Below are 27,633 nucleotides of genomic sequence, written 5' to 3'. Positions count from 1 at the left end.
TAAAGAAGGTAGACATTTTAAACGCCCTTAGTCAAATGAAAATAAAAACATAGACTTGTTTAATTTAGTATATTTATTTCTTGTCTTTTAAATTAGAGTCAACCTAGCGTTTCTTGTAGGGTAGGCTGTAATAACGGTGCCTGTAAGTCTTCAGCCTTATTTCTCAAGGGGTGTAGCGGAATTCACTGGTTTGTAGTACTCTGACGTCGAAAACGGCTACAGGCTACTTATAAAAATAGAGCATCAAGAATTCTGAAAACAATGATTTTTGGTTCAGCGTGTCAAATCTATTGAATTCATACTTACGTTAGATGATGTTTTACCTAGAAATTCACTGTGGTATATTAACTAGATTCCAAACACATCTCTTGATACATACACAATAAATTGCTTTTTTTTTCCTACCTAAACTGGTAGGCTAGAGAGGCTATTCCAGCGTAACCCTAACTAGTAGGTGAGCTCACAGGGCTCATCTACCACCGGATCGGAAACGCGACCCACTGAGAAGATCCGGCGAGAAACTCAGTGGGCTGTGTCTGAGAGTTAATTTACTCGTCGAGCCCTTCGTCGCAAGCGACAGGTTCGACGAGAACGGTGACTGGTGCTTGAAGTACCTATAAGCACCGTTAGTGGATCGGGAGAATCCGAGATGACGTGAATAAATTGCATTAATATACAATGTACATAAAATAGTTCAAATCCAGAAAACATATTTTACCCTCGTATTTATTAAGCGTTTACAGTCGAATTAAAACTAGAGAAATACAGTAGGTATATCGAGGGTTGAAATGCTATCCGGGTTAGGCGACATTTTGTTTAATACGCTTCGTTTATCTTTGTGATTAAAGGTCCCTTTTATTTGGTATTAGCAGCATCAAAAGTTCGACATTTTTAATTGAACTTTAATTAAGTTTACCCCATTCAAATAGCTGAAGAAGTTTTTTTGTTATGATATTTTTTCCAAATTTTAAACTTTAAATGGCTCCTGTAAAGTTCCAAAAATGTTGCTTAAAACGAATAGCCTTTCCCTTTGATATTATTTTATCTAATTCTCCTATTCTAATATTCTTATTGAGACGTTATACGTTTTTAATGACTAGTGAGATCGCTCAATTGTCCGAATTGCAATTAACTGTCGGAACATGTTTGTTGCACAATAGTAACAAGTTCGCTTTTTTTTACAGTACCGATGAAGATGCGCGTCAAGCCATGATGCTCGATGGTGGAAAAATCAAAGAAATCCAAGTGAAACTTTTACTTAGTTCCCGTTCGGAAATGCACAAAGTCATAGAGACCGCTCGTCAGAATGTTCCTCTCCTCAGTCTTGCGACTGCAGCACCTACTGTTTCCGCGGTAGCCCCGATCAACGTCCCACAAAACAATTTAGCTGCTTCCTCTTTGACTGTTCACTCGAGTTCGATACTACCCACCGTGACACCATTCTCAGCAGCCCTCGGCACTAATTCGCTCACCAATTTCGGGATTCCGGGTCTAGGAAATCCTCAAGAAATTCCTCAACCTGCCGTCATTGAGCCTCCGCCGCCCCTCATCAGTCCGAGCAATAATAAAGACGATCAATTCGATGATGAAAGAGAGGAAGAAAAAACCGATAGAAAACGCAGCCGCGAAAAAGACAAACGCAGATCCCGGTCGCGTTCCAGATCCCGCGATCGGAAGGAAAGGAAGCGGGATCGTCGGGACCGTTCTCGCTCGAGGGAACGCCGGCGCCGTGACCGAAGTCGCAGTCGGGAACGAAGAGGGCGCAAGCGAGATAGGAAGGATCGGAGCCGCTCCAGAGACCGGTCCTCGTCTCGTCGATCACGGGACCGCCGCAACGACAGACGGTCTCCAGGCAATGCTCAAGAGAAGATGTCAGACTATACCCCGTCGGGAGATTCAACGATGCCGCCAGTACTGCCTGGCTTAAAAAATAATATAAACGCTCCCGTAACTCAGGGGACGACGCAAACAGTGCAAAACGGACCGCTAAGTTCCGGTAACGAATCCATTCAAACACATCGATTCACTGATCCCGATATTATGGACGCTTATAACAAGCTTCAGGAACTTGGCAAGAAGCGGAACCCGAACGCGTTCCAAGGTGATCAGGCCAACGGAGGGGGGAAAATGAGTGCGGGACGCGGGGGGAGCACGCGCGGTGGCTACAGGCGAGACGGTCGCGTTTCACGGTTCGATAATGAGCCGCAGCGTGGCTGTTGTCTCGTCGTCAGAAACGCGCCCAACCACACCAGCTACGGCGACGTCCGGCGTTTCTTCCCTTTCATGATCGACAAGCATGGCATCAAAATGATCAACGACAACACGGGTCGTCGGACCGGTACAATTTACGTACGCTTTTGCGACGCGCGCTCCAAGCTCCTCGCGTTACAACGTAAAAACAATGAGCTGAAGGGGGTCGAGGTGATCGTTGAGGATTTGGATGACGAGACTTACGAAACCGCCGTCGACTCGTTCCTGCCGTACCGAGACGACAACGACGATGAAGAACAGAGTCTCGCTACTACAGAAACGGCCGGAGATGTCTCTCAGCCGCCATTCAACGTCCTCAAACTTTCGGACTTGCCTAATTTCGTAAAAGAGCACGACATAATGAAGGTCTTTGGGGACTTCTCGCTCACGTCGATAATCATCAACGACTGCCGCGTTTCTCGCACAAAAATCGCCTACGTTCAATTCGCAAAGAACGAGGATGCGAGACTCGCTCTAGAGCGGAAAGAAAAGTGCATTTTCGGTAGACGGCAAGCAACCTGCGTTTCGGTGTCCACTGAGGAATTCGAAAAGGTAAAATCACAAAATGAAAAAATGTCCAATGTACAGGTTAACACAGAGAATAATGCGGAAGAGACAGCCCCCGCGCCCCGCGATCCCCGCCAGCGCCGCGCCGACTTGCCCCCCGCCGTCCAGCCTGCACCGTTCTTCGCACCACCCTTTGTTCCCCCGCAGTCGTTCCCGCCGGTGGCTTTCGGATCACCGCAGTTCAGCGGATTCCCTGGGGGCTCTGTAGATCCTCGCACGGCCGCCAAGAACTGGGCACAACGACCCCAGTTCCAGCCTCGAGCAGAAACGTCGATCCCGGCACCCAAAGTTGCCATCTCGACGGAAATGGACGACGCGCCACTCGACTGCGTACTTATGAAGGGTCTCCCCCGCGGCGCCACAGATCGCACCATCGTCACGTTCCTGGCGGACACCGGAGCCGTCCCGGCGAGGATACATCTCATGCTCGACACCAACGGACTGCCTTCCGGAGACTGCTTCTGCGAATTCCGCTCGGCACAAGAAGCTAGGATGGCGGCGGCAAAACATGGAAAGGACCTCGAAGGCTGCCGCATCACGGTAGACCTCGTCCCGCGAAGTGTCGTCGAAGAGGCATTAGAAGGACCTAAGCAGCCGGAGCCCTCGTTGCTCGGAAACGGTCCGCCGCCTCCGTTCTTCGCACAGATGCGCGGAGGATTTCCACCACGCGGACCTTTTCGGGGAACCCGAGGGTTCGAACGCGGAGGCTTCGACCGAGGAGGGTTCGGTCACCGCGGTGGCTTCGATCAGTCAATGAACAGCTTCGATCAGAGTCGCGGCGGGTTCAGAGGCCGCGGCGGCTTCCAGGAGCGCGGACGGGGATTTGACAGAGGGCGGGGTCGCGGATTCGGTCGCGGTGGGAGCGGCGGCTTCGAGAACGGACGCGAAGACGACCAGGACCCGGCGCTGCAAGATTTCGGCGCGCCGGGCTGCGTCGTCTCCATGGAGAATGTGCCGTTCCGCGCGACCATCGACGAGATCCTGCAGTTCTTCTCGGAGTTCGAGTTGTCGCACGACGACGTGATAAGGCGGTACAACGAGCGCGGGCAGCCGACGGGCGACGCGCGTGTCGCCTTCCGGACGCCCTTCGACGCGACGCGCGCCGTCAAGACGCACCACCTCGACACGATCCACGAGCGCCGGATCACCCTCAACATCCTCTAGCGGCCCCGGAGCAGCGGGGAGGCCAGTGAAGACCTCGGCCCGAGCTTCGACATCGAATCGGTTCCCAACGCTAGCCCTGTTTGTGAGTGATCCCGTTGTGTCGCTGTGACGTTTTACCGAAAGGACGGTCGGACGTTGTGCGTTTCGCGACGCTCTAATGTAGATAGTAATTTTTAAGGACGCGTCATTCGTTTATTCGCTTGAAGTGAATAAATACTTTTTTTTAAATAAAACTCTGAAATGTTCGTTTTTTTTTAATTTTATTTTTCAAAACCCAACACAATTTTCGTATAATATCTCTCATTGACGTCGTGACGTCGTGCCGGCGGCGGCTGGCGGGTGACTAGCACACTTCGTAACGCACGATACAGTACAAAATATACAATACGAGTCGAGGCGCCGCACAAATACAACACACAACAGAAGCAAAATCGACAACATCTCTATACATTACAATTACAATAATTCGAATTCAACCTGTTTTTTTTTTTTTTTTCTACATTCAAGTGACAAAGTCATAACGTTCGAAACTTCAAAATAAATTCATAATTACTTCTCTTAACTACAGAATATGAAGAAACAAAGTTTAAAAAAAAAAGAATTGGAATATCTTAGCATAAATCTGTCGTCACGCGGCAAACAATGGTAATCCCAAAATAATAATAGAATGTATGTATGAATAGTTCAACAATTAAAAATCTCAATGACCGATTTGATCTATATTCGAAAATGACGCTTAACACGTTGAAGGCCAGTCTAAAACGGAGGCGGACACATTTGACCCTCCCAAAGTCGGGACCAAGGGATCGCGACAGACACCGCGTGTCTCCCATTAGACATCTCTCAAAAAGCAATGAATAGTCACTATTTCAGTATTTCACCCATCGTTTTTGAGTTATTTCTGGACAATGTTTGCGAAAAAAACACAAACAGTTTTTCGATGTTTTTTTTAGTGCAGTAGAATGGCCTCGAGCAGGGAGAGATGGCGCGACATCGTGAGACGCATCAAGTCTGCCCCTTCCAACACTACATGACGATCACGACCACTCTGTCAAGAGTGACACGACTGAGAAAAAAAAGATAGGTGAACGAACTCACAGCCCATCTGGTGTTAAGTGGTTACTGGAGCCCATAGACATCTACAACGTAAATGCGCAACTCAACTTGAGATATAAGTTATATATCAGGTCTCAGTTACAACAGCTGCCCCACCCTTCAAACCGAAACGCATTACTGCTTCACGGCAGAAATAGTCAGGGTGGTGGTACCCACCCGCGCGGACTCACAAGTGGTCCTACCACCAGTAAAAAATGATTCTTGATACATCGGTGCGTGCGGCTCTAGTGATAAGTATGTCGTGAATACTTAGTATCCATCATGGCATTCAACGTGTTAAATAAAACTGAGTATAAAGTTACAACTAAGTTCCAATAATATTCACATGCGTGATGTTGGTAATAATTATCGACATTCCTTTGATTGTTAATTTGTTTGTTACTGAAGATTTACTACTGTGGAATTATCGCTGTTTGCTCGGCGACTACAAATATATATGAACAATTTTTAAATCGATTAGTTACAAAAATGCATCCAAGGAAATGCATACAATAGAGATCAAGATAATTTTTTTTTTCACAATAGAATGTATACGAATCAAAACAATTGTGTATAATTGTGTAGAAAAATAATTTACGGGTAGTAAATATATCGTAGTACATAATATTATAAATCTATTTATTAAATAATATTATATATAAAGTAATTATAGTTGAGGAAACATTATTTAGCCTCAATAATGCGGTTTGGAATATCTTATACGTGGTTCGCACAGGAAGAATAGATTTAATACAATAACTGTATTATATTTAATATTAAAAAAAAAAACACGTGTGGCACTCAGGGACTGCCGCGGTAAAGCTATTGCATAGCATTTTTTATCAACTTATGCAATCATAATTAGACAATAATAATTTAATATTAAAACAATAATACAATAAGACCACGCTAGATTTATAGACATTAACAAAAGCAAAACATTAACTGTCCCCTTCACTCATAAGCTAGACCGCGCGAGAGAGAGATGGGTAGACTTTTCATGATGCGCATGCAGTGCGACGTGACGCCGCGCGCTTATTCACAAACACTACACAAGCGCAACGTGTGAATGTATTGAACGCGAGTTACATGGCAGGCGGAGTGGGGGTGTTAGGTTTTATTTTCGTTACGGAATTTCTTGATTCGGTCGCCGCGCTCAAAGCCCGCTATAAAAGCTATGCAATAGCTTAACAAACATCTCGTTTATTGTACATTAAATAACAACATCACATTATTTATTAAACAGTAGGTACTAAATAAATAATTGCAATCTAGACTCTCTAAAATCATATCGAGGAGTGAAAGATTTTGGTTTAAGCGAAATTTTTGAAACATTACAGGAGAGCCATTTAAAGTTGAAAATTTGGAAAAAATATCATAAAAAAACTTCAGCTATTTGAATGGCTGAACCTAATGGTTCCTATTTGAAAGGGTAATTAAAGTTCAATTAAAAATGTCGAACTGTTGATGCTGCTAATACCAAATAAAACGGACCTTTAATTACAAAGATAAATGTCGCGTATTAAGCAAAAAGTCACGTATTAACGAAATGTCGCGTATTAAGCGAAATATCGCTTAAACCAAATATACTTTTACCGCTCGATATATTAAAATTATCATTATATTCGAGCCAACAGAAGTTTAGATATTTTTTTGCTTGCACGTACATTTCAAGGTGTCGTTGTCCTAACAATTTTTTTCGCAGAGCCGAGGGGCCCTTACGCCGATGTTCGGACGCTACTGAATGTTCTCGAAGACGCGCTTATCCAACCAAATGTTTATAAAGTTCAATGACGATTTTTTTGCACGGATAGACTTTCTTCTCGTCAATATCGAATGAAAGCGTCGCCTGAGGAAATCGGGAGGGAGGTACAAGGTCCGTCGCGCCCTGTGCAAATGAATGCGTATAGACGCGGTACGGACAAGCGAAGAGCGATAAATTTTAGCCAAAGCCTTTCGTAGGGATCGCGTGATAAACAAATATAAATGCTCTAAACAAATCACGTTATATTTATATATAATGAACTTGCTGTCCCGGCAGACTTCGTAGTGCCTCAATCGATAAATAAAAGACCTAAGCTTTTGTATAAAGTAAATTTAAAACAAACAAAAGGAATCCGTCCGACGGGGACACATCAAAGGAAAAACGAAATTGTTATTTTTATTTAATTCAAGGGCATTTTCATAATTATCTAAACCTTTTAAACCTTCTCTGGACTTCCACAAATAATTCAAGATCAAAATTAGCCAAATCGGTCCAGCCGTTCTCGAGTTTTAGCGAGACTAACGAACAGCAACTCATATATATATAGATAGATAGATAAAGATAATTTGTTTATTGTGCACTTAATTCTAAAAAGTGAATGTGTAAACGTGAAATAAAATTTGCGACAAGCGATAAATCGTGTAGTTCAACATTTATTCCGGTCGCTAAACCGAAACCTTAATCGGGTAGTGCGAATTTTTTTAACTTTTCGATCGCGTAAAATTTAACTCAACTCTGTATGGAGTTGGAACAGCTTTCCTTCGTTTGCCGCTAGGGGCGCTGTTCCAACTCCATACAACTGGTGGTAAGACCTCTTGTGGGTCCGCGCGGGTAGGTACCACCGCCCCGCCTATTTCTGACGTGAAGCAGTAATGCGTTTCGGTTTGAAGGGTGGGACAGCCGTTGTAACTATACTGAGACCTTAGAACTTATATCTCAAGGTGGATGGCGCATGGTTACGTTGTAGATGTCTATGGGCTCCAGTAACCACTTAATATCAGGTGGGCTGTGAGCTCGTCCACCCATCTAAGCAATAAAAAAAAAACACTGGTCTTCGTGTTAGAGGAATTTCAACGATCTCAGAAACCATTGCAGATTCCGAAAAAATGAAAAAAAAAAAACCAATTCCGCGTACTATTTGCATCGACGAAATTATCATCGATAGAAATCGCCCACAACTAATGCGTTATTATTTTATTAATTTAACTCCAAAGTTATTTCTCAACGCGCTTATACTGATTTTACTTCATTTTAATTTAAAAAAAAAATTTATTACATGGGCACCTTACCCCTACAAGGGTAGGCAGACGAGCATACGGCCCACCTGATGGTGAGTGGTTACCGTCGCCTACGGACTTCAGCAATGCCAAGGGCAGAGCCAAGCCGCTGCCTACCGCATAATACTCTCCACAAGTCTCTTTTAAAGAACTTTTTTTAAACTTCAGAACTGTCCTGTCTAGCTATTATTACTACAGGATATGGAAATCGCAAGTGATACGCATTTCGGATAAAGTTAAAACAAAGTCAGTCAGCATTGTTTTACGAATGGCGTCGTGAATTTAATGAATCTCGTGACGTCATTTGGGGCCAAAACTCAACGACGCACGACGAGCTAACAATCGATTACACAATCTACGAAACGATAAGCCACATATGACGTCATACGTGGTGATTGGCTTGACGCGACTGAATGTTGGAGTTCTTACATTTTATTTAACATCTTAAATCAGTGGCTTAGCATGTTAAGTGCGGAGCGAGGTCTGTAACATCTCGTCCGTACCTCCCTCGCGGTGGGCTAAGAAAGAACTAAGCTTCTCTGTCGTGCGGAGGCCGTAACTTCAATTTGATTAAGTGTAAGAAAGAGACGAATATATATCTCAGACGTTCTATTTTTAAGAACCATGCCCGCTGTGAACTTGTAAGCTCCATGATTTCAATCGTTACATTATTGTTTAAATTTTATGCTATGTTATGTATAGACTATTCAATCGCTATTTTGTCCGATCACCTGTTACTGTTTACAAATACATTGACCTCTCCTATTAATTTATATATGACAATATCGGGTGAATTAAAAATAAAACAATCCCAAAAAATAAATAATAATAATAATAAAAACAGAAAATCCTTTTCTAGACTGTCTCTAGTGTGGTAGACCAATCACTAATCTAGATGCCAACAAAATCATAGCTCATCATAGATTGGTTTATCGATACGTACCATATGTATAAGGTATTAAATAAAACCACATTCCAGCGCTTTATTTAACGTTTGTATGGAATAACAAACAAAAAAACCATAGATAGCGTTCCATAGAGTAAAAATAACAAGAAAATATGTTAACTTACTACAAAACGAGTATTTCCCGCCGAATTTTATTCATTCAATAAACGAATTACAAAATCCTGTGCAGTATTCATAATCCTAAAATTAAAATGCGATGTATTTTGTATTTTATATTTGGCATCGTATTGTGAAGTCCGTTAGGGACGGGAGCTTTGATTTGTATTCCGTTTAATCGATATTGAACAACACTGTTATCGATATCGATATCGATAAAACTAGTGTGCACTCCCCCTTGGAAACTAACACAAGATTGTGACAACTTACTCTTTAAGGTGGTTGATGCGTTTTTTTTTTGTTTTCTTTCTTCAAACAATTACAAATCAATATGTTGCACTTACATAACAATAATCTTAATCGTTAATTTAATCTTCTTCATGCATTTCATATTTCGAAGTTCCGCCATTTCACGCCAGTAAAATAATTATGTGACCCTAAAAAATAAAATTATAATTATTTCCTCCGTAAAGATAAAACTATTTTTATTTATCTATGACCTAGATGTGTGAGCTAGTTCGCAAGCCGTCTGGTGTTAGCTGGCTATAAGAGGGCATCACAAGCGATGGCCGTGATTGAAATCTAATTTTTGTTGTTTAAAGCCTTCAAACCGTACATCATCAAAATTAGGTAGGATAGTGGTGCATAGAGAATGGGGTTGGTAAGAGAGTGTTAACTATAAATGTGGAAGGATATAGAGGAAGAGGTAGACCTAAAAAGAAATGGATGGGTTGCGTGAAAGACGATACGTGTAAGAGGGGAGTGAGCGAAGAAATGGTATATGATAGAGAAGTATGGAAGGAGAAAACATGTTGCGCCGACCCCAGGTGACTGGCAGGATAATGATGATTTTTTTTAAGGATTTTATGACCTGGTAACTAATACCTTTATGTCATTTTAATTTATATTCTTATTTTTATGAAAAATGATCATATTGAGTGAAACGAAATGAAATGAAGATGATTCATCCGTTTGCCGTTGATTTGAGCCGAGCTGTTTCGGTCCAGTAATTTTTGATGCTTTTTCTTTATTATGACACATTAAAATCATCTTTATACATACTTTTTACTCTTTACTCGGGTAGGGGAGCTGTGGTTAGAATTGTGAGGACTGTCACTCAATTCGGAACTGGAACTCCTGATGTCACCCTCCATCTAAAAAGTATAACATTTCTTTATGAATTACTGAAATGATAATATTTTAACCTTATTTAATTTCTTTAATTTATATATTTATCTGAATCCCCAGAGTTTATTTCTTCTAAAAACATATTCGAAGTTGCTAACTAAGTAAATAACTATTATTGAAAATTTTCATAAAGGTAATTTATAAGGTTGAACATTTATTGATGTTTTCAAAATAACAGTGACAATGTATGCTATCAAAATTAGATTGATTAGTTATCCTGTAGATTGACACCAAAAATATACCTATTAAACATTACGCATTTGCGTCTTGAGAACTAGAACTCCCACCGAGGTATGCGGTAACGCAAAATATACACTTTAAAGCAAAGACATTTAGATAACATAATTTTTCCAAGATATAATTTCAGAAATATTTTAGATGTAATCGAGTCAATAAAAATTGTTGTATTTTAACTGACAACCATTACAAATGACGAAGCGTTGAAAGCGCTAAAAAGCGTGTTAAAGGGCTATCCAAACTTATTATCTCTACTGCCCACTTTGAGAATAAATTATTTCTTAGGACCCCCTATTTTTCACCTACTTAAAAACCACTATAGCGAGAGCTCAGTCGATGTCTAAGAGTCCTCCTAGATAAAATTACAAATCGCCTCCCAAGCCTCTACACAACGCCCCCTTTTTTTTCGGGAACTCTTACCGCCCCCTTTAGGCTTGCAGTGCCCACAAGGGGGCGTTATCGCCAACTTTGGGAAAGGCTGGTTTATAATAAACTACATCAAACTAAACTGGATACATGCCATCCCTAGTGGAGATAGGTCAATGACCCTTTGCGACAGCTGTTTCATCTATATATTAATACGTGAAGCAAAAACTTTGTATCCCTTTTTACGAAAAATGCGCGAACGGAGGAGTATGAAATTTTCTACACTTACAGAGAATATAGAGAAGTGCACAATGCTAATATTTTTTTAAATTTAATGCACAAAAGATACATTAAATCAATAAAGAAAACATTACACACACTACATACCACGTATTTGACGCACACACGCATGCATACTATTTATTGTCAAACTTTTGTTCTTGACGCCTGTTGTCAAATTGAGATTAAATATTGTGTCTTTGTTAATATTTTTTATAGTGTAGTCTTGGCGAAATTTGTGATTATAGAAGTATAAAATACAATCATAATAGTGTATAAACTTACAATTCCAATCAATTATAGTCGAATTTCGACAACTGCAGGGCCTCTAGTTCAAAAAAATTGACATGCCAATAATCATCGGGACAGCCAGCATATCTTTATTTTCAAGAATTCTAATGTGCAATTAAGTAAAAATGATCTGACCTGTCCGGCTTTCAGCGTGTTGTAGGCAATCAGCAAGATCAACCAAGTCCACAGTATATGCAGACATAGTAACAGACACAGCAGCGAATTGAATATGTAGTAGGCCGGGAACATTGGCAGCAGCATCGGAGCTCGGATGGAAGTGCTGTGAACAATTACATACTTAGTTGCCTTGCTCAATTGATAAGTCGCCCAGTGTGCTCTTGTTGAGCGATGCGACTTTGCCAGATATTCTCGGAGTAATTTTTTCTTAACCCTTTGACCGCCATGGTCATTGGTAAAATTTTTTTTTTCCTACCAAAGCTGATAGCCTTAGAGGCTATTTCAGCTTCACCCTAACGTGTAGGTGAGCTCACGGGGCTCAAACCGGTGTGTTGCTAACACTGGCCCTAGCAAGAGCAGTGCTTCGCAGAATCTACTATCTGTGGCTGTGTCTATGAGTTAATTGGCTCGTCGAGCCCTTTGTCACAAGTGACGGGTTCGTCGGGTACGGTGACCGGTGCTTGTGGTACCTAAAAGCACCGTTAATAGATCGAAAGGATCCGTAATGACGTGAAAGGTCACCGGTGCCCTATGTGGCGCATTGTAGTAATTACGTCGATTTCTGTTACCAAACGCCTAACTTTGCCTTCTTTTGTTTTTAATGTATCTATCTTCGGAATCTACTCTGCTACTCTAGTCTACTACAGAAATCCACATAATTACTTCAGTGCATCGTGTAGGGCACCGTTGACCTACATGGAAGTCAAAGGGTTAATATGACATGAGCTATTAAGAAAGTTTAAGACAAAATTCAAATTTTTACTAGTGGTAGGACACTCTTGCGAGTCCGCACAGATAGGTACCACCAGCCTGCCTATTTCTGCCGTGAAGCAATAATGCGTTTCGGTTTGAAAGGTGGGGCAGCCATTGTAACTATACTTGAGACCTTGAACTTATATCTCTAGGTGGGTGGCGCATTTACGTTGTAGATGTCTATGGGCTCCAGTAACCACTTGACACCAGGTGGGCTGTGAGCTCGTCCGTCCATCTAAGCAACAAACAAAAAAAAAAAAAATTAATAAATACCTCCATATGATATAGAACGGGTAAATCCCCACTCTGGTCGAGATCCAGACCACGATTAGCACCAGGAAGAGGGTATCGCACAGACGCTGGTACCCTGCGTACTTTGCGGCCTTCACGGACTGGAAGCAAAAGGAAAACAACAATTTAATTCAAGCACAAACATCCCACAAACATACAGCTTGTTGCTAAGAAGAAAAACTGGTGACGAGAAGTTTGTGATTTTTTTTAAAATAGACAAGATCGAGAAAGGACAGTTGCGGCTGAAACTTATAACACCTATTACTGATTACAATATTAATTATGAAAATAATATATGTTCTATAAGTTCCACTTTTAGCCTCCTTTGTGGATTAGCCCAACTACCCTATAGTTAACTGATAGAGAACATCTTATGGCATAAATCTTGCCATTTGTATCGTTCTTTACAAAACAAATTAAATAGATAAACATTTTTATTTTCGTATTCTTAACACCTGGTATTCGTATGCAGGCATTATACTCGATATCCCATTGCCTTTTATAGATCTGTAATACGAATATAGATTATACAAAAAATCAATCGTTTTTGGCGTGATGCGTTCTTGTCAAAACTCTTTTTGTTTTTCTTAATAAACTCGTGCGGGAAACATTCTTCATAAATTAACAACGGATCACGGCCGCCCTCCAAGGAAATATCTGTCATATGTTCAGAGCAAAAAAGAAATCGAATCGTTTTTTTAATTACGAAATGTTTACTGTATGACTTTTTAGCTTTTTTTTTTTTTTTTTTATTGCTTAGATGGGTGGACGAGCTCACAGCCCACCTGATGTTAAGTGGTTACCGGAGCCCATTGACATCTACAACGTAAATGCGCCACCCACCTTGAGATATAAGTTCTAAGGTCTCAGTATAGTTACAACGGCTGCCCGGCCCTTCAAACTGAAACGCATTACTGCTTCACGGCAGAAATAGGCGGGGCGGTGGTACCTACCCATGCGGACTCACAAGAGGTCCTACCACCAGTAACTCTGCAACTCAACACTTGGTATTGGCGACTGGTTCTCAGAGCTCAGTGTGCTTAGTGCGAGTTTTTCAACGTTCTCGATAGCGTAAAAGTTAACTCAAACTTGTATGGAGTTGGTACGTTTGCCGCTAGGGGCGCTGTTTCGCGCTGCATACAAATTTGAGTTAACTTTTTCGATATCGAGAACGTTAAAAAGCTCGCACTAAGCACACAGACATTTCAACATGAAGCAGCAACCTTGACACACAAACTCAACTCTCAATTTTATGGTATAAGCGAAATCAAACATAGATCATACCGACACCACTTAAGAACATAAATGCAATAAAAAAAAATTATTGCTTCGATGGGTGGACGAGCTCACGGCCCAACTGATCTTAAGTGATTAACGGAGCCCATAGACATCTACAATGTAAATGCCGCCACCCACCTTGAGACATGAGTTGTAAGGCCTCACATTTAACAGTACAACGACTGCCCCGCCTTTCAAACTGAAACGCATTACTGCTTCACGGCAGAAATAGGCAGGGTGGTTGTACCTAGCAATGCGGACTCACAAGACGCCCTACCACCAGTAAGTTTGATAATATATCACATATATACCTCAACAAATATGTCCGCACAGTCGTGAACGAGCAGCATCAGGGTTCCGATCCGGTGCAGGTTGCATACCCAGCTGAAGGAGAGCAGCGCTATGGTGGCGATGTGGTGGACGAACATCTGCCAGAAGTCCTTGCGCTTGACGTCCCAGAACTGCGAGATGGTCAGCGACCAATAGAACGCGGACGATATCATGTAGTACCACCACACGTCGCTGGTCACACCCTGAAAATGTCATAACGACATCTTTATAATGACTTATCTATCTCATTAAGTGAATTGATAATATATTTGGCATCTTGAACCACTGCAATGTTAGGAATACTCTAGAAAGTAAATTACGAATATTCCTAACATACAGTCTTGTCTCTTTATGCTGGAAGTCCATTACGGAGACATAATCCACTTTTTTTTGCTTTAATGGGTTGACGAGCTCACAGTCCACTGGTGTTCTATCTTCGGATTCGCCTTTCCCAGAGTCTATTACAGAAATTCACATAAATACTTCAGCTGGTGTTAATTGGTTACTCGAGCCCATAGACATTCACAACGCAAACGCGCCACCCACCTTGAGATATAAGTTCTAAGGTCTCAGTATAGTTACAACGGCTGCTCCACCCTTCAAATCGAAAATCATTACTGCTTCACAGCGGAAATAGGCAGGGTGGTGGTACCTACCCGTGCGGACTCACAAGAGGTCCTACCAGCAGTAAATTAAGCAAATATCCACATATCTATAGACTAGGGTCACCAGTTAACACCAGATGAGTCGTGAAATAGTATGTTTATTAATTACTAAAACTGTATATATACACTTCACAAGCAATTGAAGTAAAATTAGAGGTATTCTGTCCCATTCTAACGCAGGTTAAATTCTATCAATGTATATATATATGTTTATCTCTGTTTCGTGTCTGTACTGTCTCCTTCGATCGTGATACCTGATGGGGATATCCGATGTAGCATTGGTCGATATCCCATAGCCACTCCTTGTCCCACAGAACGAATATTCCGAATGTGAAGTTGATGAGGTAGAACGTGAATTTCCACGTGTTCTCGCAGAACTTGGTCAGGGTCGAGGGTTTCTCCTGGCTGCGACGCAGACGCCACCAGCGTTCCACTTGCCGTTCCGTCAAATCCAGCTTCTTGGCTATTGTGGAGAACTGGAAATATTGTAACACATAAAAATGAATTGCTGTTCGTTAGTCTCGCTAAAACTCAAGAAAGGCTGGACCGATTTGGCTAATTTAGGTCTTGAATTATTTGTGGAAGTCCAGAGAAGGTTTAAAAGGTAGATAAATAAGAAAATGTTTGGAATCTAAATAAAAATGACAATTTTGTTTTCTCTTTGATGTGTCCCCCCCCTGTCAGACGGATTCCTTTTGTTTGTTTTAAGTTTATTTTATGCAAATGTTTAGGTCTTTTATTTATCGATTGAGGCACTACAAAGTCTGCCGGGTCAGCTAGTATTGTAATATATTCATTATTGATCTGCTTTTAATAAAATTAAGAATGTGAACTTGAATACAAATTACTTTTTTATCATAACAACCATTTAGGCAAGCCGTTGACTTGAGTAGCTTTTTTAAGATTGTTGCACTATATTATTATTGAAAACAAGTTAATTAATTTTATCTCATAAGTCCGTGTAAGGCAAGCATTAATTATACTATCTTGATATCCATTCCATCCAATAATTCAAAACAAAATATATAATGTATACAAGGAACTTCTAGATTCGCGAAATATATGCACAATAATTTGTGGTAGAGCATATCGAAGGGTGAATGAATGGTCATTTGGTTTAAGCGAAATTTTTTCAACTTTACAGGAGAGCCATTTAAAGTTAAAAATTTGAAAAAAATATCATAATATCATAACAAAAAACTTTTTAGCTATTTGACTGAAGTAAACTTAATTGAAGTTCAAATAACACATCGAATTGTTAAATCTGATACCAAATAAAACGCACCTTTAATTACAAAGATAAATGTAAGGTATTTTTTTATTGCTTAGATGGGTGGACAGCTCACAGCCCACCTGGTGTTAAGTGGTTACTTGAACCCATAGACAACTACAATGTAAATGCGCCACCCACCTTGAGATATAATTTCTAAGGTATCACTATAGTTACAACGGCTACCCCACCCTTCAAACCGAAACGCATTACTACTTCACGGCAGAAATAGGCAGGGTGGTGATACCTACCGAAGCGAACTCACAAGAGGTCCCACCACCAGTAAATTAAGCAAATATCCACATATCTGTAAACTAGGGTCACCAGCTTCTCTAGTCTTACTGCTTCACAGCAGAAATAGGCAGGGTGGTGGTAACTACCCGCGCGGACTGGAGGTCCTACCACCAGCAAGCGAAATGTCGCTTAAGCTTAATAGCTTTTCACCCCTCGATATTGTGAACTCTTATCATATTACTGACGAGTATCAGCAATGCATTTCGATTTGAAAGGACGTATTAACACAAGGTGTGGGTAGGCGATCTGTGAAGTAATTAATACCAGGCGGACCTTGTCCGGTACTCGGATATATTACCTGTTTGGGTTTCGGACATTGTCGGTATGCTTCCTCCAACTTTGGATTATTTGGCGCTTTCCGTGGTCTCGTATCCTTTATGCCTAAGGACTTCCCGAAAGGTGCGTACCAGTGTCTGAAAAAAAAAAAACACGCAATGAAAACCAAACGGAAATTAACCACAAATAGTGAGCAACAGTTGAGGACTTGAAAACAAGGAAAATGTGCAATAATGGGCGACTTTATCTCTTAACGATGTCTCCCAGGCAGCCGGGTACAACAAAAAGTCTATTTCTGCGGCGAAGCAATCGTGCATTTCAGTTTTATAGGTAGCACAGCTATATTGCCTACATCATTAAAGTTGTGATGACTATGGTCTTCAGTGACGTATTTGGTGCCATAAAAACGCATTCCCATATTGATGGCGGTAATGGATTTACACGAAGCCAAGTTAGCTCGGCTGCTATTTGATACAAAGAAACCGACAATACTTGTTTCCCGACCTATTCTCTGGTAGCTTAAGATGCTATTGCAGTTACATGCGGATGGGTAGGTGAGCTCACGGCCTCAACCTAAGAGATTTGCAAACCTTAGTCCCAGAAAGAGCAGTGCTTCGCAGAATCTACTACCGGATCGGAATCGCGACCCACTAAGAAGATCGTTGAAGTCGTCGTGGCCTAAGGGATAAGACGCCCGGTGCATTCGTGTTGAAGCGATGCACCGGTGTTCGAATCCCAGGCGGGCACCAATTTTTCTAATGAGATACGTACTCAACAAATGTTCACGATTGACTTCCATGGTAAAGGAATAACCTCGTGTAATAAAAATCAAACCCGCAAAATTATAATTTGCCTAATTACTGGTGGCACGACGTCTAGTGAGTCCGCGCAGGTAGGTACCAGCACCCTGTTCTTTTTTATCGTGAAGCAGCAATGCGTTTCGGTTTGAAGGGTAGGGCAGCCGTGATACTTGAGACCTTAGAGCTTATATCTCAAGGTGAGTGGCGCATTTACGTCGTAGACGTCTATGGGTTCCAGTAACCACTTAACACCAGTTGGGCTGTGAGCTCGCCCGCCCATCAAAACAATAAAAAAAAAAACGCGCAGGAACTTAATACTCGCTCAGAAAACCAACTGCACTAACCCAGCCTCGAACAACCGCTACCTTGAGTGAAAGGCCCGCACGATATCACGACGTCATGTGCAACAATTGCACTTTTTTTTTAAAATCCTATGACCGATAACCTCTTAGGACTATTTACTATAGACTTTCGAGTTTCTAATTTTTCATTGTCAGCTGACAACCTTGAATCACAAGATTTCTTACTTAGGCTGAGAACATTGTTCAGTGACGGACGATAAAAAAAAAAAAGGTTTTTCGCGCTCGAACTAACACAATGCATTGTTAAATTACTAAAACTACTCGTACAATAAACTCAAGGTATCTGGTATTATTATGGTCGACGGCTAGTTGGAATATTTAGTGATTAATATACAGATATACGAGTAAGAGGACGGGATGATAAGTAAGCCACTACTATTTCAAAAGTTAAAATTTAAAAAAAAATGTCATTTTTAAATTTATATCTCTGGCCACCTGTGTTCTAAATTTGAATTTGGTGACGTGAAGATTTTATTCGATTTTTGTCATTTGAAAATGTATTTTGTCAACTGTTTTCAAAATGGATAAAATTGAATAAAGAGCGGTGATAAAGTAGCTTCATATGAAGGGCATGAAGGGGAAAGATATCTATGACGAGTTAAAGAATGTTTTGGGTGAATATGCACCCATTGTGAATGTGCATTCTTATGCCACAGTCAAAAACTGGGTGGCTGAGTTTAAACGCGGTCCAAAAAGCGTCACGTCTTCGGAAATGGTCGTGAAAGTACATGATATAGTTTTAGCAGATCGACGATTGGCTTCCGTATTTTGGAATGCAGATGGGATCTTGATGATAGATGATCTTCCTAAAGGTCAAACAATGAATGGAGAATACTACGCTAATCTTCTAGATAATCTTCATCAATGTTTTCAGCAAAACCGACGAGGATTGGCGAAAAAAAAAAACATCTTCCACCAAGACAACGCTAGGGTTCACACATGTGTTAAAGCTATAGCAAAAAACAACGAATTGAAGTATGATTCGCTGCTCCACCCACCTTATTCGCCTGATCTAGCGCCATCAGACTTCCGCTTATTCCCTAAGCTCAAAAAATTTTTGGGGGGACAAAACTTTGCCACAAATGATGAAGTCATGGCCGCTATAAAGGAGTACTTCACGGAGACTATTTTTTTTTTTATTGCGTAGGTGGGTGGACGAGCTCACAGTCCACCTGGTGTTAAGTGGTTACTGGAGCCCATAGACATCTGCAACGTAAATGCGCCACCCACTTTGAGACATAAGTTCTAAGGTCTCAAATATAGTTACAGCGGCTGCCCCACCTTTCGAACCGAAACGCATTACTGCTTCACGGCAGAAATAAACAGGGTGGTGGTATCTACCCGCGCGGACTCTCAAGAGGTCCTACCACCAGTAAACTATGTCGAAAAATAAAATTAATTTTATCAAGGAAAGTCAAGCGTTTTATTGTTAGGCTAGTTACTTATCATCCCGCCCTAGTAATTTATATATGCATATAAACCTAAGCCATATAGGGCGAACGTAGCCGAACGATTTAATTTCGTGAAAATCAAACATTTGCTTTGGGACGATCGATCGACGAATCAGCAGTCTTTGTGTACACTTACAATGCTTACTATTGCCAAACTTAATAAGATTTCCCGTAAAAACGGGGGAAAAAACCCCCGAAAAACGGGGAAGCACACAGGGCTCGTAATCAAATTAAACGATATATTTGTAGTGATACGAATGGTTCGCACGGCTAAGTACTTATTATCTTTGCAACTTCGAAGCAACAATATTGATACAATATACCGAACCCTTTTTTTATGATTTACGGACTACTGTTGGCCCGGGAGCCTTTTCAGTTTCAGCAGGACACGTGGGCGAGCAAGGGCTCAGCCAAGAGTGGTCGGATTTGCTAACAGCTACTCGAGCGCCTCCAAAAGAGACCTTACAACTCAAAAGTAACTGCTTCGCGAATGAATCTACTGACGGATCGGAATCTCAACCCGCTGAGAAGATCCGGCGAGAAACTCAGCAGGCTGATGTTTAGTTAAGGATACCGAACCCGTTCGCTGATCTGATCAAATTAAGACAATATTGGACCCCAGCATCAATATCGCTATCCACTGCGTACAAGACAGAAGAGAATGAAGGAACAAAGTCCAAACAAAAGCGCGCCGTAAAGATCACGATCCTCAACACTGAGGAACACGATGCCAGGAGGAAGACCAAACCCGAAAACGTCATTATTGTTTAAAGCACAATTGCTGCCCATGTTTTAGCATAACAAACTTATCTATTATTTGGCAACACTGACCATTCACACCCAATTCATTTCGGAGTAAGTTATCTGGTGTTTCAATATAGCAGTGCTAAAATTTAATCACGGTAAGGCATAATGAAGCCTCTTGTCGTTACCGCAAAGCCTAAGACCGCAATGCATTAATGCGGTCTCATTCAATGGGTATAAGAGCTATTATTCCAATTCCATTAAAATATGGACTTTATAGCTGATGGATTAAGGTCGACTGAATGGCGATTGCGTGCAGCAGAGATGCGAATGTTGCGATGGATGTGTGGAGTGACGAGAATGGATAAAATAGGGAATGAATATGTTAGAGGAAGTCTGAAAGTGGCACCTGTGACAGAGAAGCTAAGAAGTGCGCGTTTGGGTTGGTATGGACATGTGATGAGACGAAATGAAAATGAGGTCGGTAAGAAAATGTTAACTATGAATGTGGAAGGATATAGAGGAAGAGGTAGACCTAAGAAGAAATGGATGGATTGCGTGAAAGACGATATTGGTAAGAGGGGAGTGAGCGAAGAAATGGTATACGATAGAAGAGTATGGAAGGAGAAAACATGTTGCGCCGACCCCAGGTAACTGGGAGAAGGGCAGGATAATGATGATGATGAATAAGGTAGACTGTGTTTGGTAGAGGTGGCGTTCAGAAAATCGTCTGCTTCCGATTACAAGCTCCATAGAAGAGACTATTTATGACAAACGCAACATGATATGCGATATAACAATACAAATATTGATATTATTTGTACCAAAACTGTCAAGATTATTTATTGCAAGTATTTTCAACCTGCAGAATTAGCTTAGAATAAAAATCAACTTTTATGTGACCGCGTCGTAAGTATAAGCTGTGTAAATATCCAAAGGTTATTATCTCGAAACAATGTTACAAAAGTCAAGCGAGCGGTTTTTATAGACGAAAAGTCGCTCAACACCGCCTGGATCTGCCTCTTGAGCAGCAGTAGTGCTCTGAGGAATTATTCGAGATGATCCCTCATCTCCTTTTTACCATTACACCTCTAACCACTAGAGCAGAGTTCATTCATATTATCTGAAACCGCTGCGTTCGTCGACAGTGCGTTTCCAAAGATATTTTCTGCCAACATCCGACTATGAAATGAGCACCTCTCCACGGTGTTTCCCGAGCGCTATGACATGTCCTTCTTGAAACGAGACTTGCGGAGAGTACTCAATAGTAGGCAACGGCTTGGCTCTGCCCCTGGCATTGCTGAAGTCCATGGGCGACGCTTCCGCTTTATAATATTAGTATAGAAGTATAGATATTAAAAACACAAATAATAGTTTTTGTTTTAACATAAATGTCGGTGGGAGCCAAAATTTTCTCCCGAACAATCGCTCTTTTCAGCGCCTCTTATTCGAAACTATAATTATGATAATTGAACAATTACAGTATGTGTATAATAGTCGCACAATTGTATTAGTTATTATACTTATTATATCACATTATGGCATGAATAAACAAAATAACTTAAATCTAAAGCCGCCATTTTCTCCTGCGATACAGTAGAACGAAAGTTATTTTATATTAATTTTAATTTGGAGAAATATCTTTCCAATAATAAATAAAAGAAGATATAATAATAAGATAAGAAATAAAAACAAATATAGATCTACTAAGGGTGCATGCATCGTAAAACACTAAAGAAATAATGAAACTGAAACTGATGTATTTGCTTAACATATTTTTCAATTCGAAGAGTCTGAACTAATTTTCTCAAAAGTTATAAAAAATTCATTAATTGGTATCCTTAGCAAAAACTACACTTAAAATTAGAAAAAAAAACTGTTTGGCCCGAGGTCAAATTTTCATCTGCAATGTGGCCTGACTATCATAGTATTTGCCCACCCCTGCTCTAGTACAACGTAACGAAAGCAACTGACAAGCACTCATCGCCTACCCTTGCGACTGGGCATTCCTCGGTCCTTATGTAGGTAAATCGCGTGCAATGGAAAAACATTCTAAAAAAATTTATTTAAATTCGATATTTCCCTTAGGTTTACCATACGTCATTCTCTGCCTATATTTGATCCTTCTTAGTGACACTATGGGATATGATATATGACTTTTCTTCTCAAAATCAACAGGGAAGAATCCTGGCTTGGATTCTTTCACAATTGTATTGTTATATCAAAAACGGGCCAGAATTCCTTTGGTATTTTTCGATATTCTATATTTGGTGATTGGTTTCTGGATTTTGAAATTTAAAAGTCACCTATTTTTTCCTTAGATAGATTCTGATTGAAGTTCAGCTGTGTCACGCTATCCGATATGTTTACCTAGGATATTATTTGACATGGCATGCATAGAGGTCATTCAGTAAACAACCAGTGTGAGTAATGGTCATAAATTACCTGTAGTGATTTTGCAGGTCTGATTTATTACTCTATGTTGTCACCTTGGTCATTTAAACCATAAATTTGATTTGAAATAAATTATTACTTATAACATTTACATGCTCTCCCAAAGAACATACTTAAACTGCCATATTCTAAAACACATCTTCTGATATTGAAGTAGGTTGTGGTTAAATTGAGAAAAACTATGAATATCTAGCACACCTTGACACAGTTAAGAGGCATTTAATCTTTTTGTATATCTCTTCCAAGTTTTATTTCATTTATTAAATATTTGTTGTAAAGATGTTTGGAAACTAAAACAATTTTTTTTCCTTTCATTTTGTTGTTCTCTTTTTAGGATTTGATGAATCATCGAAATTCAACCATGGTCACTGACACCTCAAAATTTAGATTCATTTCTATTTATTAGTATTTTTTTTTTATTGCTTAGATGGATGGACGAGCTCCCAGCCCACCTGGTGTTAAGTGGTCACTGGAGCCCATAGACATCTACAACGTAAATGCACCCACCTCGAGATATAAGTTCTAAGGTCTCAATACAGTTGCAAGAGTTACGGTTCAAACCGAAACGCATTACTGCTTCACGGAAAAAATAGGCAGGGCGGTGGTCCGTGCGGACTCCAAGAGGTCCTACCACCAGGAAATTGAAATTAGTAGTAATTGAAATTAAAAAAAAGGGATTATTTAATCTCATTTTTGTATGCCTATTTATGGATCAATTAGATTAGATTAAAGTAATAGATAACATTTTTATATAATCATAAACTATATATTATAAGAAACTTTTGCAAAACTCTTTCATCCTGGAAAACTAAACATATTAGTGCTATTTTTTACTCAAAGTCAATTTTAAACATAATAATAATTTTATATACTTTTTGTTAGTCAAAATCAACTTATATCTTATATATGTTACTTTGATTTACTTAATTATAATATAAGACAAAGTATTAAAGTTGTAACTATAATTGAGACCTTAGAACTTATATCTCAAGGTGGGTGGCGCATTTACGTTGTAGATGTCTATGGGCTCCAGTAACCACTTAACACCAGGTGGGCTGTGAGCTCGTCCACTCATCTAAGCAATAAAAAAATAAAAAAAAAATAAAAAAATTCCAATATGATATTTTCCTCCTTAATTTGGTTATTCTATGTCCTGTTCAAATTGGAAGAATAGAAACAGCACATAGCTTGTGTTTTGACCTCCACATTACTAAGTTTCATATCTTTTGTGCCACAGAAACATTTGAAGTTATTATTCTTATCGGAACTTGAGCATATTCTTGGTTCCTCTGTGAAGTTTAGGAAACTAAGGTCAAAGGATTTAATATTAAATAACGGTATGGTGATCCCAGGGGATATAGATCCATGAGTCATCACAAACTTCTAGCTATTATTACTACATTCCTTTGACTCATCAATAGCAGCAGTATTTTCTCGATTACGTGTTTCCATCGTAAACTCTTCCCAATTTAATTTCATCACAACTTTACAGATGATAACATAGTCATATTGCAAGGTCAGATATTTAGGAAGCATCATATTGAAACATTGACCACACGCCTCAAGATCAGCAGTATTCAATTTGTTTTAACTTTGGCCCCTGGTTATCACAATATACAGGATGGATTCAAATTTAGAAATTCTGTACTAAGCATTTACATTTGAGTTACATTACTAGAGATTGACGAAAATAAATGCCTGATAACATAAAACATCTGTTTCACCATTATCATACATTACCGACAGCTTCCAATCATGAAATATTTAACTTATCAGTGTGCCTTTGCAATATTTTAATATTATTATTAGCTGCATCAAACTTGTAGTCACTAACAGTATTTTGACAATAACAACATAGTTTTTTTTTTTAAATATCTAATGATTGTGTAATTAACTTAGTCGGATTGAGATCTTTATTTCAAGTAATTTTACATTATTGGTCTATTTTGTATCTTACAAATTTTTGGGTTCACAATATGGTATGTCTGCTGTCTGGTTTCTCTTAGTAATTTTTAATATTATTTTTATCCTTTGGCGGTTACTGGAGCCCATAGACATCCACAACGTAAATGCGCCACCCACCTTGAGATATAAGTTCTAAGGTCTCAAGTATAGTTACAACGGCTGCCCCAGCCTTCAAACCGAAACGCATTACTGCTTCACAGCAGAAATAGGCAGTGTGGTGGTACCCACCCGCGCGGACTCACAAGAGGTCCTACCACTAGTAATTTTAATAGTAGTTATTTTAATAGTAGACACATGTATTTTTTTATTTTATTTTAGTATAATTAAAATAGATTCCTTTTTTTCATTGTTGTCGTTTGATGACAGACCACATGAAAAGTTTAAAATTCTACTTAACTCAGTTTCAAAACTTTAAAATCAAAGATTTTTAACATTAGGTTAAGTTTTTTTTCTTATCTTATCTTTGAGTATATTTAATTATAAACTAAGATATGATTTATAAATTTTTTCGCAAGTATTATTACACTAGTTGTGGGTGTGTTAATATAGAGGTGTGCAGTGTGTGAACTGATAAAGATATATTTTTATATCTACCAAATTTGAAAGCAATTAGTCACTGACATGAGAAGAATGAGTTGGAAGAGAAATTACATGTATACATGATTAAATGAAAAAATCGTTAAATAAAATTTAAAAACGTTGAAATTATTGAAATTAATCTAAACTATTACGACACATAATAGAAATGTAAATGAACAAGAACAGGATTCCGCCTACTCGACTCATAGCAACGAGGATTGTTGAATCAAGTTACTTGAGGAACGAACTTTTTTCTTTTTCTAGTTTATTTTAATTATTTTTTAAGGAAAATTTTCTTCCATGTTAGCGAAAAAGCGATAGCCGATAGGTTATCGATGGACTAATTTGCTTATGAATGTTTGAAAATTTATTGTACTCACTTCTCCAGGAAATTCCGTATCACCATAAAAACCACAGCTAACGGTATAGGGATGAAAACGTGAGTGTAGTTGGTGTATTCAACAGCCTTATCCGGTCCGGGTGCGATATCCTCCCACGTCGTGTTGGGCGGTAACCAAACTCCCTCGTCCCAGAATTTGTCTAATATTAGCCGCAGCATTTTGATTGTGTCTAAACAGGCACTACTTTTTATTCAAGTTTGTTTTAATGAAAAATTTAATCAGGAAAACGAACACCACGACCGCCTCAAAGAGTAGACAGTCAGTGTTGCCATATATTTAAGTATATTTTACAATTTTTTCAACTTGGAAACCACAAGTATTCCCCGAAAAAACCTTGATCATTACGAATATTTTGAAAAGAAATATTAGTGACACTAGTTACGACTACAACGACGACTACAACAAGTTAGTTTTGAAACTGACGATTCTGCTCTCTCCTCTTACCAACAACTTGACGACGAATTGAAAAAGTATCATAACGATGGGAATTCATCTCTAAAACTAGAGAACGTCTTAGTTCCTGGTACAAACACTGCTTTGGTCTGCAACATGTCCACTGGGCGACCACGTCCATTAGTATCGGAACCTATGCGGAAGAAGATTTTTGCTTAGCTACATAATCTTAGCCATCCTGGTATTAGATCAACCATACGATTGATCTCAGATCGTTTCGTGTGGCCTGGCATTGCCAAAGATTGCCGATTGCCGTTATTGGTGCGAAACCTGCGGTGCTTGTCAGCGAAGTAAGGTGACGCGGCATATAAAACCTCCACTTGGACACATCTCCAGTCCTACGCCTCGGCTCAAGCATGTCCATATTGACATCATTGGCCCTCTTCCATCTTGTTCTGGCTTCGAATACTGCCTGACTGCTGTAGATCGCTACACTCGATGGCCCGAAGTTTGGCCTATGCACGGAATAGCAGCAGAAGAAGTAGCGAGCACCTTTGTAGCCGGCTGGATTGCTCGATTCGGAGTTCCTGCTGTCATCACAACCGACCAGGGATAATAGTTCGAGTCGGACCTTTTCAGACGTCTTACTAATTTATGTGGTACTAAACGTATACGCACTACTAGTTACCACCCTTGTGCTAATGGGCTCGTGGAGCGCATGCATAGACAATTAAAGGCCTCTCTGATGTATTACGATGATTCGTGGTTGAATTCATTACCTTTGGTCTTGTTAGGAATGCGTTCTACTTTTAAAGAAGACATACAAGCAACAGTAGCGGAATTGCTTTACGGAGGAACATTAACGCTTCCAAGGGAACTGTTAGTACCTCCCGGTCCTTCTGGCTTCGAGGACTCGACGGATCGTGTCGTAAAGTTAAGACAGCGTATGTCTAAATTGCGTTCCATTCCGTGTTCCTCACACACTAAACCATCGCCTTTCATATTCAAAAATCTTTCCACCGCCTCCCATGTTCAATGCAACCACCTTACTCTGGTCGTCATAAAGTTATATCTAGAGCCGAGGACGGAAAAACGTGGTCAATTGAAGTAAAAAGGAAACAGGTGACAGTCAGTGTCGACAGAATTAAGCCAGCTTTCGTCGAATATTCTTTAGTAGATCTGGTTCCAGCATCAACACCGGGGGTTTCTGTGCCTCAAACAGCGCAACCGGATGCCACTGATGTCCCTTCATGTCCACTTGTGCCTTCGGCACCTCTAACTGCTACTCCTACGCATACACCTCAATATACCACCCGGTCAGGTCGCAGAGTCCACTTCTCTAAACCTTTCGACCTATAATCATTTTTCTCTTTTTCTGCAGATTCTCCTCTCCGTAGGGGGGTGGTGTGGCGTTTAAGAACGCACTTTTTTATGATGCGTAAGCCGGAACGCACGAGAGGTGGGAAAAAGGAGATATTCTGTGACACAGGACCTTTTTACCGCCGAAAATTTAAAACGTAAAATAAAACAATGTGTATAATAACTAATATAATATAATAACATAGAATTGTTTATGCCGCTACAACAATAAAATTTCTATTGTTTCAA

General features: G+C 40.0%; 2 protein-coding genes and 1 long non-coding RNA gene across 3 annotated transcripts in view; 2 read left to right on the top strand and 1 right to left on the bottom strand.

Annotated features, from left to right (window-relative positions):
* LOC101746806 (uncharacterized) overlaps positions 1 to 4,226 on the top strand; it is a 24,749-nt gene extending 20,523 nt beyond the window's left edge. Inside the window, exon 3 of the mRNA XM_004928901.5 lies at positions 1,185 to 4,226. Within this exon, the coding sequence (XP_004928958.2) occupies positions 1,185 to 3,981 (2,797 nt within the window). The 3' untranslated portion in view covers positions 3,982 to 4,226. The remainder of the gene's footprint in view (positions 1 to 1,184) is intronic.
* On the bottom strand, positions 4,223 to 25,916 carry LOC101746948 (ceramide synthase 5). Its single transcript, XM_004928902.5, has 8 exons — positions 25,612 to 25,916; positions 16,899 to 17,013; positions 15,291 to 15,512; positions 14,353 to 14,574; positions 12,746 to 12,864; positions 11,678 to 11,822; positions 10,244 to 10,335; positions 4,223 to 9,618 (listed from the first exon to the last, which is right to left on the bottom strand). Exons 1-8 carry the CDS (start codon positions 25,788 to 25,790, stop codon positions 9,609 to 9,611), a joined length of 1,104 nt encoding a protein of 367 aa, XP_004928959.1. The 5' UTR covers positions 25,791 to 25,916; the 3' UTR covers positions 4,223 to 9,608.
* On the top strand, positions 23,825 to 27,633 carry LOC134200312 (uncharacterized). Its single transcript, XR_009975155.1, has 2 exons — positions 23,825 to 24,666; positions 27,407 to 27,633. It is a non-coding gene; the product is annotated as an uncharacterized LOC134200312 (long non-coding RNA).

Source organism: Bombyx mori, chromosome 16 (genome assembly GCF_030269925.1).
Source record: "Bombyx mori chromosome 16, ASM3026992v2".
NCBI classification, from domain to species: Eukaryota; Metazoa; Arthropoda; class Insecta; order Lepidoptera; family Bombycidae; genus Bombyx; species Bombyx mori.
Note: the sequence above shows the minus strand (reverse complement) of the source record. Positions and strands in the feature narration are given on the sequence as shown.

Excerpts from the sequence above, each read along its gene's own strand:
- LOC101746948 (XM_004928902.5), bottom strand. The coding sequence starts at position 25,790 with ATGCTGCGGCTAATATTAGACAAATTCTGGGACGAGGGAGTTTGGTTA. Across the intron at positions 17,014-25,611 it reads ATACGGAATTTCCTGGAGAA|ACACTGGTACGCACCTTTCG; the intron begins GTGAGTACAATA and ends TTTTTTTTTCAG. Across the intron at positions 15,513-16,898 it reads AATGTCCGAAACCCAAACAG|TTCTCCACAATAGCCAAGAA; the intron begins GTAATATATCCG and ends CAATATTTCCAG.